We start from the raw sequence: 12,140 nt of genomic DNA, 5'->3' as shown, positions 1-12,140 counted from the left end.
TATGATGTCGTGATCTTTAATTAACTAATGTGGCCTAGCAAGGAAATCTTTCAATATATATCAGGACCTTTAAAGAAGGTCTCCTCTCTCCTGAACCCTAATTACAGAGCTTGAGACTAGATTTTAAAAATTAACCTACCTAGTGCAGATAGTGGTTTGAATAGCACACTCCCGATTTATGCTAGCATTACACTCTGGGAAAAAAAAACCTTTCAAACATGTTCCCACCCACAGGACATGGGAAATGTGTCCCTTAACACAGGTAAATGAGTCATTAACCCCCAGGAGCTTACAGCAGTGACAGGTCCCTGTTCAGTTCTCTACATGCAGTCTGTGAATAGCCACTGGCTATATGCCTCCATCATGCTATAGGTGGTGTTATCTGTGGCTGCCAAACTGGAATTATTTTTTATCCACAGCTCCAAGTCCAGGATTCTATTAATTCTGAAAAATTCTAATGCAGGATTACTTAATAGTCAATTTGACATTTACAAAACTATGTTTTCTTAACACTAAACTTGGCTGAAAAAACTCGGGCAATATTTCCCCAGCGCTGTGCAATGACACCATCTGGTAGTTAATGATTAGTGGGATTTACAGCAGAGACAGGTACATATTTGGCTAACCATCTCATCACTGGCAAACAAGTCAAGCAAAGCTAACCTTAGCTGTAGCCAAAGGTCACTTCTGGGACTGCTACTGAAACTGTCCATGTTGGACTCAAACTGGCGCTGGGATTCGGAAATATCCGTGCTGCCACAGAGATGAGGAATAAAAAGACACAAACCTCTGCCCACTTGAAGATCCAAACCTAGACTGCACCCGTTTGAAACACTGAGGTCACTCCCTTATCTCCTGCTACATTACTCTCAGATATCCAAACCAGCCTCTGTCACAGTCGTCATGAATTTCAAGCTGCAAATACATAGGATGCAAAATACATTGGATACCTTTGCTTCTGCTTCTATCCAAAGCACAACAAAAAGGACAGAAAGCCTTGCCTTCAAGAGACAAAATTTGCTGGCTTATGCCTCAAACAACTGCAGCAGAAAACCTGCAATTCCAAAGCATGGTCTAAGTTGAAGCACAGACACTTTCCTTCTCCCACTTTCTAATCCCTGAAGTTCAAAACGACTGGGGCAGACACTCACAGATACCAGAAGAAACAGAAATCTGGTCGGTTATCACAGGAAGAGTGACAGGACAGGATGGCATCCACACAGGATGGTGGCACTGAGTCTGCTCAACAAACATAGGCAGGGCCTCCAAAGATGGACAGCATATGATATCCACAGCCATTTAGCTGATTAGCCAGAAAACACAGGTCACCGTGTGGAACTCCACATACTTAAAAATAAAGCCATAAGACAATAAAAGGACTTTATATGCCACAAAAGCATCTTTTGTCTCTCGAGTGCCCCGGAGTATTTTTAACCCAGGCAAGGATAAGCAGTGATGCAGCACTTGGTGTCACACTATTTGACGACTTCATCCACTACACCCACCAAGGAAAAGAAGTGTTCTCTGATCCTATTCTTACCTAGGGGTTAACAAGGCAGAGGCAGCTTGAGTCAGCCAAGAGGACATGGAGAAGTTGTGGTCCAGGAAAGTACCGAACAAGGCTCAGCAAATGCACCATTCACCAAATTGTCTTTCCCACCTGCTTAGTCCTGTTGTCCCACCGCAAGGAAAGACAGAGGCAGCAAAGTAACTTTGGAACTCAAAGGACTTGAATTGTCCTCATCTGAACAGCAGCAGGATTAGTCAGCACAGAACACACCATGTGTTTAACAGTCAAGGAAACTTCCCCAGCATCCCTACAGCACAAAATACGGACTGTATTTTTTTTTATACCACTCCACATGTCAGCACAGAAGTCTAAGTTACAGTGAGATAAAATGAGCTGGGCCCAGATGCAGCTGCACAAATCTGTTTTAAAAGAGAAGAACATTGAGTAGGTCTTTAACTGGAACCAGCATGGGTGAAAAGTTTGTTATCTTGAGTCATTTCATCGTGTGATGAGTGATCTGGGAATTTCTGTATCACATTAGCGTAAGCTCCTATTTCCAGCCTTAACAGGATCCTAAGTTATTAAAATCTCCAAGGCCAAGGCACGTGGGAACCAAATTTGGATGCCTGTACTCATATCAAGTAACACATTCTGTTCAAGTTCTGCCACTGCCATCGGTGGGTGTAGCTAACAAATGAATCACTACTACAGAAGTAGAGAAATCAAATTCCAGTTTTTATAGCCACAAGTGGCCCAGATAAGAATCTCAGCACCAGCACAAATTTGAGCTGGATGCAGGAAGTGGTGAGAGATGCCCCACAAGCTGTGCTACGTGTGCTGCCCATATGGGATGGGAACATGAGAATGCAGCCCAGTGACTAGCACAGAAGTCTGGGACTAAAGAAAGAAGTTTAAAGTAAGAGCCAGGATAAAAAGCCACAGGGCAGTATTGCAACTTAGGACTTAGCTTTTGACCAGCAGGGAGCCATGGCAGGAGCAGCCTGACAGAAGTACAGCACAACGCACAGGGTGACTGCATGCCCATGCCTACCAATGAGGTCTTGCTCACTACACTGAGTGAAAATTCACATTCCAACTTCACCACTTCTGATGCAATTGTAATTTCCTCCTGGCCTTAAAGTCTCTGTGTCCGAGCTCTCTCAGTAAAAGTATAATTATTTGGAAAGGTCTCAAAAAGAAAACTAAGACCTCTCACTGTCAGGCTGGCTGATCCTATGAACCAGGTGCGGATTTTGATCTTCACAGACCCATTCATGCAGTATGAGAGATGAAAATCATGTTTGGAAGGAAAAAATCAGTAGACAGAGGCTGCCCTAGATAAGACCAGCTGCATTCGTATCAGAAGTCTGTCCCATGTGATGGAGGAGGTTTACCTGAACCACTGCTAAAAAACAATATAGAGCACCATGAATAAGCAACTCTGATTTTGGTACCTTCCTATCACTATTTCACCTTTCCTGGAAATTGTAATTAACATGTTTGAGAGTGTAGTATTTTATAGGATGATGGAGGCCACAGAGCAGTGGCTCTGAAACTTACAACTATATATCTAATTTCTCCCTCTTCCATAGCCTAATAAATCATCAAATTTTAGAGGCTAAAGTGTTCTTACATTTCTTTTTCCATGCACATCTTACAAGCCAGAGCTTGTAAGTCATTACAGTCTGCAGCTTTAAAAAAAAAAAAAAAAAGAAAGGAAAAAGGAAAAAAATCAGACAGCTCTGGGGAGTTATTACGTTCCAAAATTTCAACATTTCTGACCCCTGCACTACGAATTGGTTCAAATCTGTCTCACTCTGGGAAAAACCTAATTCACTCTCTTGGAAAATTTATTGTCAATGGGATTCTACTGTTTCTGAGTGGAATAAAGAATTCTAGATCTATGCCATATCAGTTTTAACTACAGAAGACTTTTATGTTTTCTAAGAGAAAGAGATAATTGAAACAGAGGCTTTATTCAACGCAATGTTAAAAAGGAGCATTTAAACTATCCAGCCAAGAAGCAACTGCATGAAAAATGAGGTGATCTGTAGAAAGTCTACTGCTTTGGGTGTCTGATGGACAGAGACAAACAGGAAATCTCCACTACATTAACCTTTATTATTAAAAAGAAAAAGAAAAAGAAAAAAAAAAAAAAAAAAAAAAAAAAACAAGCACTTTTAGAAAGAGACTCTGCTTTGTTCCCACGTCAGCTCAGCCCTTGCACATTATCTTCCAAGAAAACCACTCTTCTAAGTTCATCTGTGAGTTTGAGGGGTAGGGTACAACTATGCCATTGGAGCTACGCCAGCTATTCTACTCCACAGAAGGATTCGCCTGGAGAGGGTTTACACTCACTTATGTCAAGTGCACCTAGGAAGGAAAGGTGAAATCAAAGGATTTCAGATGGTAAGGTCAATCAACTACCTATCACCAGAACCAGGAGAATACAACCATTTCGCTTTCACTATGGAAATGTGAAACTGTGACACGGTCAGACCTTTGATATATTTTACATGTCTCTGTGGCTTATGAGTCTTACCACTTCCTTCCCTAGGTGTTCAAACATCTCCCTTCACTGTCCAAAATCCAAAGGCACAAAGAGGCAAATCTTCAGACTTGGTGCCAAAAAGCCATATTTTAAATGCGGGAGTCTAAAGCTGTTTAGAGAGATTTCCAGAAGAACCTAGACGGTTTGAAAATCCTGTGAGGTATCTTCTTCCATTGCAAGGTGTGAAAATATTGCACGTTCAATCTGTAGACATTTTGGTCTGGGTTTCAGGTATTTTTAATGACACACCAGAACTTCCACAAGAATTTGACTCTAAAATATATACACCATGCTTCACAATCAGAAAACATTTGTTAAATCACTCAAGTTCTGTTTACTTTTGACCCTTCAAAATAAAGGCTTCTGGTTCCTTAACAGCAGCACCTTCTTGACCTGAAGGACAAGGCACTTCTCTATCTATTCATAGTTAGTAACTATTCTGAAAATCAGGACTTCTACACCGACACACATTCATGCACCATTATCTAGCATATAGTGCAATGTTAAAACTGATTTAAGTCCCATATCCTAGACTGAACTACAGAAGAATGTCACTGTTTTTTCTTCTCTCTCTCAAGTCAGTTCTTGAGCCTTCATCTGGTGGAGAAGTTTCCAAAGCAGCATCTGAAATGGAGGAGCCTGTAGACGGGAACTAAATTCATTAAATCTTCTGCTTTTAAGACATTCTCCCAGTTTTAGATACTGCCACTTGGGGAAGGAATGAAGTATAGTCACAAGGCAAATTTTCAGCAAACAGTCTGAACATCCTGGGCTCTCACCAGTTGGTAGGAATAATACTAGTTCCTCAGAGGGTGATTCAAAACAGAGTGAGTCATCCTTTCTCTGCAAGGTTTGCTTAAGGAGACTGGTCAGAGTGGCTGGCTTTGTGCAAAGACTGTGTTGTAGTCAAAGTAGCTCTCAGAAGGGTTGAAAAGGAATCACAGAATCACAGAATCACAGAATTTCTAGGTTGGAAGAGACCTCAAGATCATCAAGTCCAACCTCTGACCTAACACTAACAGTCCCCACTAAACCATATCCCTAAGCTCTACATCTAAACGTCTTTTAAAGACCTCCAGGGATGGTGACTCCACCACTTCCCTGGGCAGCCCGTTCCAATGTCTAACAACCCTTTCGGTAAAGAAGTTCTTCCTAACATCCAACCTAAAACTCCCCTGACGCAACTTAAGCCCATTCCCCCTCGTCCTGTCACCAGGCACGTGGGAGAACAGACCAACCCCCACCTCGCTACAGCCTCCCTTGAGGTACCTGTAGAGAGCGATAAGGTCACCCCTGAGCCTCCTTTTCTCCAGGCTGAACAAGCCCAGCTCCCTCAGCCACTCCTCGTAAGACTTGTTCTCCAGGCCCCTCACCAGGTCTAATGATCATAGCTTTGCCAGTGAAGCACTGGGGCAATTTTTCTGTGTTAGTGTAAGCAGCTATATAAAATTAAAAATTAAAATTAAAAAAAAAATGCAGGAGTTCTGCAATTACAAAGACCTGTACTCATCATCTGTAGAAGACAGCATCTGTTACTGGACAAGAAAGAGGTACAAACATAGGTACAACTATAACACTGAAAGATTATGGACTGAGCATATAACATTAAAAACAAGGGCATACTCAGTGTTCAGGAAAAAAGAAAAAAAAAAAAAAAAAAAGGATCCCTTCAAGTTAGATACCCTTCTCCCTTCCACGATCTACCCAAAGCAAGCAAAGCCAGAGGGCAAAACTCACCAGTAAAACCTGTTTGGAGTGACCCGCTCATGCATAAGTTGCCATTTTCTTCCAAAGTCCATGGAGCTGTACAGCTGAAAGACAAAGAGAAGTAGTATAAACTCTGAGCAAAAAGAGGAAGGGCTGCTGCTCCATGAAGGATTAAAATCAGTTCAGATTAAAGAATAGGAAAGGATTGTACTGCACAGTTATCTATCAACCTCACTGCCAGGGATGGCTAATAAGGTAATCTCCTCCCCTCATATTTAACCCAGACTGAACTGAGACTCGAAAGCAAGTTGGCTCTTCCTAAACCTCTTCAAACATTTTTGTGCTTTCTAATTCCAGCTGTCAACAACACATTCACTTTGTCTGCCATATGACAAAGCTGGCAATCCCCCTGAGTTTTTCAGTTCAACAGGAGGCAGGTGACTGATGGCATGTAAATTCCTCACATTAGTTAGAATGAAAGGCAAAACAGATTAGTTAACGTGGCTATGATGTGGTAGATAGTGACTCTATACTCAAGGTCATGCTGTGATCTGTTTTTATGGCGAGGGTTGCATCTCTCTCCAGTGTAGGAAAGAACATGAAATTGCTCCTAATTTACAGCTTCCATTTTCAGAACAAGGTCTAAATTTTCAGATAAGTCAGAAATATCTGCTCAGTACTTAAACATTCAAGATAGTGAGTAGATCCTGAAAGCCGTATTTTCAATCTAATGATTGTTCAATGTTCTCTGACTAGTAAAAGGTGCAGCAGCCAAATTTCCACACAATCCTAAACTGTCTCAGACACAGGTTCACTTGACACATTCTCCGCTGAATACTACAAACCTTGTCCTCCATCCAGTTAATCACCACAATTGACTCACTCATAATCAGAGCATGTGTAAGTTCTTTTCCTACAACTTTGAGCAAGTTTAGTTTTTCAGAAATGAATCACACCTTCAGAAATAGCTACTCTGCTTTACAACTACATCACAGAGAAAGAAATAGCAGGCAGTATTTTCAAGGGGATTTCAAATAAATTCCATCTGAAACAAATTCTGGGTTAATAAAACAAGGGTTGATTGTAGACTAAGGAGGTAGATAACAGAGCGAAGAACCTTACATTTTTGTAATATACAAACTTCAGGTCCTGAATGGGAAAAATTTAGCATCTGTGTAAAGGTTGTGCATTTGATTTGTAGTAATTGGATTTACAAATTGGAGACAGGTCCATGTTCAGATTAGAAGAGTTCACTACCTAGCGATGTGTACAATGGCACAGCTATGACGGATGGCTAAGCGTGGCTGGGAAGATAAACTCTATGTGCTTGCACTGAATATTAAAGTTTCCTGAATGGTCAGTATCTTTGACAACAAATATCCAGCAGACACATTGGAGCAAGACCACAGAACAAATTGCCAAAGGAGATGGAGAAGGGCTGTTGGAGCAGTGTCTGCACCCCGAGGCAACTGATTAATTCTGACTGTGTTTGCACGCAACTACAGAGCTAAACTACTGCATTGTATACCTAGCAAAACCTGAAGTTCAGACCCTACCAAATATCTAATGTGACTGATTGTGTATAGACAAAAGAATCAGTTCTCTGCATCTTTGTCAATGGGAAAGCCAATTTCTGCCACTAACAGCTCAAGCTGACAGTGAATAAAGCACATCAGGAAGAAGAGATTGGAGCAGGCATTTGCCAGTCTTCTCATCAAAATGGGCTCCACTTAGGTAGATTTCACTTCAGCCAACATCACTGGGCTTATGGTAAGAATTATTAGGAAAGATTTTTTGCCCTGTGTTCTTTAGGAGATCAGACATGATCTGAATATTCCTATCTGGCCTTATTTCTTTGGCACTGTCACTAGATAAAATAATCTACAGCACTATAAAACTACATTATCTGGACCTCTTCTGCTTTTCTGCTCACCTATTACAGTGATAGCCTACCAAAGAAGCCAGTAGAGAAACCCCAGAAAGAATTATCTTTAGATACAAAATAAAGCACTGCATCATTATCAGTGCTACTACTATTATTATTAGAACTAGGAAAAATCCTTATCCAAATTTAAGGATAGGCTTACAAATTCGACATAAATATTCAGATAACAGCTTTCTGAGGGGACATCCTGTTCAACACTCTTCTTAAAGACAGTGATTGAAAATCCACAGTCCAGGAGTCAAAATTCTGCAGCGCTACAGCTCTGCCTTAGTATTAGCCCGGTGCCTGCCAGGAATATTCCTCGAGTCATTTGACATGGTTTTACACATACGGGGACTTCTGCACAGACTCTGTTGTATAGGTCACATGAAACAACTCGTCTATCCTTTCCTGACTGGATGTACAATTTGCAGGCTGATCCACAGTGCTGTACAAACCTCGGGCTCCAGGCATCTTGGCCTCAGTAAGTCCTGTTCACAAGCGAGTGGGACTAGTATCCTTTTTGTATTCTGCAGCAGATTAACCATTCTCACCACGAGAGCAAAGGATTAGCAAACTATATCCATTTCCTTAGATTCTCTTTTATCTTTTGCCCCTAGCATTTCTTTTTCTTTTGCAGCTCCATAACAGCGGTAGCTACAGATAGCTCAGCGGCATGAAGCACAATCTCTTTCTAGCTACTCATCTCTCCCACCGTGTCTCATTCAGGGAACATCGTTCTCTCTATCAAGTTAAAAACCAAAGACCAGCTACTGAGTATTTTTTCCACCTTCTTTCTATTAAATCTCAGCCTGACTGATGGTGGAAGGATCAGACTGAACTTGCAGCCTTTAGGTGATTTCAGATGGAGAGATAAGGAGACACTATTTGTTAAGTGAGGTAAACAGCAAAGAGTGCAGCCACCTCACCAGCAGCTCTGGCCCAGGGCTGCTCCTGCCTGGCTGCTGTGGCCCAACCCAGTGCTTGGGGACCGGGGCTCCCTGCCCAGGCCATGGGATGTGGCTGCCACTTTTCCCTTTCCAGGTCCAACCTGTAGGAAAACTGAGCAAATACCCCAGAGACACATGGACACAAACAGACAGGACATTGACATGACCGTCCACAAAGGCTGCCCCAGCCAAGGGCTGCCTCCAACAGCACTTACACACTGGGCTCACGTGAAAGAGACGCAGACAGCCGAGGCAAGACCCCTTCCTCCTTTCTGGCTCTTAGTGAGAGAAGTTGGCTGGCGCAGGCATGCACAGCACTCTAGGTTCACAAGCACACACACTTTGAATTTTAACCAGACAAGTCTTAAGGCTGTATGACAACAAACTCTTGAAAGGTCTCCCTGGCCCGGTACGCTCGCATAGTGCTATTTACGGATGTAAAAGTTAGCATTGAGTTAGTAAACAAAAGGCACTAATGAAGACTTTTCTGGTGTGCATTAAAATTTGTCATACATACGTGCTTTCCCTTCACGGGAGAAGAGATATTTTTTAGATGAGACAACAAATTCAGCGGCAAGTACAGCAGATTTCAATAGAGATTAATTTGACCTAAGGCTGAATACCAAGTGATGGAAGGAAATAGGTTTGTATGGTGCCAAGATTTTCCTTTTTTAAAGCTCTGGCCTGGCTATTTAGTGACAAATAATGTTTGGCATTTCCACCTCCCCGAGCCTTCCAACACATCAGCTCACAAGACAGATGGATTTCAGTGTACCATGAGGATGTACCATGAGTGCATGCCCTTTTTGCAGCAGCCACCTTCTGTTATTTGACCTGCTCTGATGAATGGAAAATTAAGTCCATTACAGGTCATAATGTTTGTATGGGCCAGTCCTCAGTGAAACCTAGTTCTTACGTCTTGACACAGCTGAGGAGTGGCATGCGGAGGTCTTGACCAAGAAGCAAATCAGAAGCAGAACCCAAAACGGATGAAGTCCTGGCTTGTTACAATGGTGACAAAACTCAGTTAACACAAAAATAAACTCAGCATCCTACATCTACCACAGAGGCACTTCACTAAAACCCACCACGGCACTCAGCCAAACCCCAGAAACCCCTAAACCTGTTTGAACAGTCCGCTGCCAGAAGCATCCTGAAAGCTGAGGTGCTTTGGGAACAAAATGCAAATGCTCAAACTCCCCAGTGAGCCCACCCATCTGAGTGAGGCTTGTTAATCTCATTTACCCTTGCAGCAGACTATTCTTTGTTGTTGTTTAGGGTTTTTATATTAGGCATAACCCTAGAATTTCTGCTTGCCTGCAGACAGGCTTATGACAGTGCAACGGGAAAGATGGGATTTATAAAGGTGAAGGGGTCAGCACTGCGTGACAAATAAATATACCTCTTAATGTGCCCTCAGGCATGATGAAACACCAAAAATATTACCCTAAACATGTCATCCTGGCCACACTAGCAGGACCCAAGAGCAGGATCAAAGACCTGCTCTGTTTTTGTTCCTGGCTTTGAGGTCACCTCAGCTCAGCAGTACAGGCACAGCCTTTGGGAATGGGTGCTGAGCACTGGGGAAAATCTACTCATGCACTGGAGCCTAGTTAGACCTAATGTTTAAAAAAGGCCATATATCAGGAAGGTAAATAGCAAATGTTTATTCAAACAGCATGACAATGTTCTGCACTCAAGGATTGTAGCACCAGACATGTCACATCCACCAACACAGTCCTGTGTTTTACCAAGAACAGACAGACTGTATGAGGAAAGACCTTGGCACCCAAGCGCTATACAACTTTATTTCACCACAGGCCAGAACCTTAACTCACGCTTGCCTTGCTCAGTACAACACTGACTCATAAGGATATTACATATCGCAGGCAAACTCCTTCTTCAGACTCCAGTAACACTTGCAACATTTTATTTAATGCAGGGATTTTTTCTGAGATAAGCAGCAAACACCTTTAAAGGGGGCTTTATCTCTGATATCACATTCCAGGCCATGAACATGTACGATGTGCCAGAAACTGTCAGAACATCTAGGCTGGATACATAGACACATGTACACAAAGCTACATATGAAAAATGCCTCCATGGTCTTGTGGTTCTCCAGTACAAGCTCTCAGGATGACGCATAGCTTGTTTGGATGATCTTGTTTGGGGCTGGGATCATTTGTTTGGGGTGTTTTGTTTATTTTCTCAGTGAGAGCTAGAAAGAAAAGAAAAAAGACTTTGCTCAAGTCTGGTTTCTCAGAACTGGAGGAATGTGAAAAACTGGCCATCTTAAACTCTGCTTATGGAGAGAAAGGAAAAGAGTGAGCTATGAAAGAAAAGCCTGGGAATAACAGGAGTAGATTCAGCCCCTCGTGCTGGTCAACATTATCCTTGTCAACAAGGAGCCAGTCACCAAGGCAAGAAACAGACACTCCTAAAGCTCAATTGCCATACTAAAATACACTTCTGAGATTGTTACTTATTCCTTAGAAGCCTTCATTTCTCTCTACAGACACTAGAAAGTCCACAGTGACTGCTGCAGAAGGAGGCACCCCCACTGCAGACTTCACATCAGGCTCCCTGTTCCCACACTGACTTGCCTGCTCCTCATGGGGGAGGCAGGAAAAGACTGAAGACTCAGCTGGAGTTAGAGAACGACCAGCATGCGGTACGCTGGGTACACTTCACTGTAGCAAGAGCAACACTGAAGATGCCATGTCTACTGCTTCTCCATCTATACAACAGACTAAAGAAATTCAGGAGAACTTTGGTATTGATACGCTTTCTCCCCCAAACACAGAAGAAGAGGTACAGCCTGAGGAACATATATAAAGAGCCCATATCCAAATAAAATCAGATGCTTTGTTCCTAGGAAGTCAGGACTATTAGACGGAGCAAACATCTGGAAAGAATCTCCATAGTTTCCTGTCTGCCAGCCAACCCTGAGTGCATTTGGAGTTTGCAAATGATGGTGGCAGATAAAGCGAGCAAGAACAGCTGGACTCTGTACACTTATAGGAATAATTCATTTACTACACAAAATTACACTTCCCCCTAGACAATACATCCAGCTGATGATGGAAAGATGTGTTCATATTAATCCAGCAGGATGAGGGTCAGCCTGGGAGTAATTACTGGGTGACAGCTGACACATGATGGAAGAGGAGGGGCAGGATAGCCAGGCCTGCCACGTTGTCAGAAGATCAGGACCCCGAGCAGTAGCTTGGATTGCTTACATGAAAAGATGGCTCTGATCCCAGCACAGCACAAAAGCAAAGTAACACCTTCTCAGCCAGATCTGGTGGGAAATATCTACAGAATGTGTGGAGGGTTCCTGCCAAAAAATCAAACTGGGACGGAAGAAAAATAAAATCAGGTCAATGTTTCTGTAGGAAATTGGACTGCATGCAAGCAATCTGCTAAGAGTGTATCTCAGAAAAGCAAGTCTGTTGCAGGGTCTTAAATTCTTTCACTCGGGAAAAGACCACAATCACT

At 42.5% G+C, this 12,140-nt stretch overlaps 1 protein-coding gene across 2 annotated transcripts in view; it reads right to left on the bottom strand.

The window, feature by feature from the left end:
• The window catches only part of SORCS3 (sortilin related VPS10 domain containing receptor 3), a 280,892-nt gene that overhangs the window by 101,434 nt on the left and 167,318 nt on the right, over positions 1-12,140 (bottom strand). For both annotated transcript variants that reach the window (XM_035330191.1, XM_035330192.1), the window contains exon 5: positions 5,799-5,872. In XM_035330191.1, the coding sequence (XP_035186082.1) occupies positions 5,799-5,872 (74 nt within the window). The remainder of the gene's footprint in view (positions 1-5,798; positions 5,873-12,140) is intronic.

Source organism: Oxyura jamaicensis, chromosome 6, assembly GCF_011077185.1.
Source record: "Oxyura jamaicensis isolate SHBP4307 breed ruddy duck chromosome 6, BPBGC_Ojam_1.0, whole genome shotgun sequence".
Classification (NCBI taxonomy): Eukaryota; Metazoa; Chordata; class Aves; order Anseriformes; family Anatidae; genus Oxyura; species Oxyura jamaicensis.
This window is presented reverse-complemented; position numbering and strand designations above follow the sequence as displayed.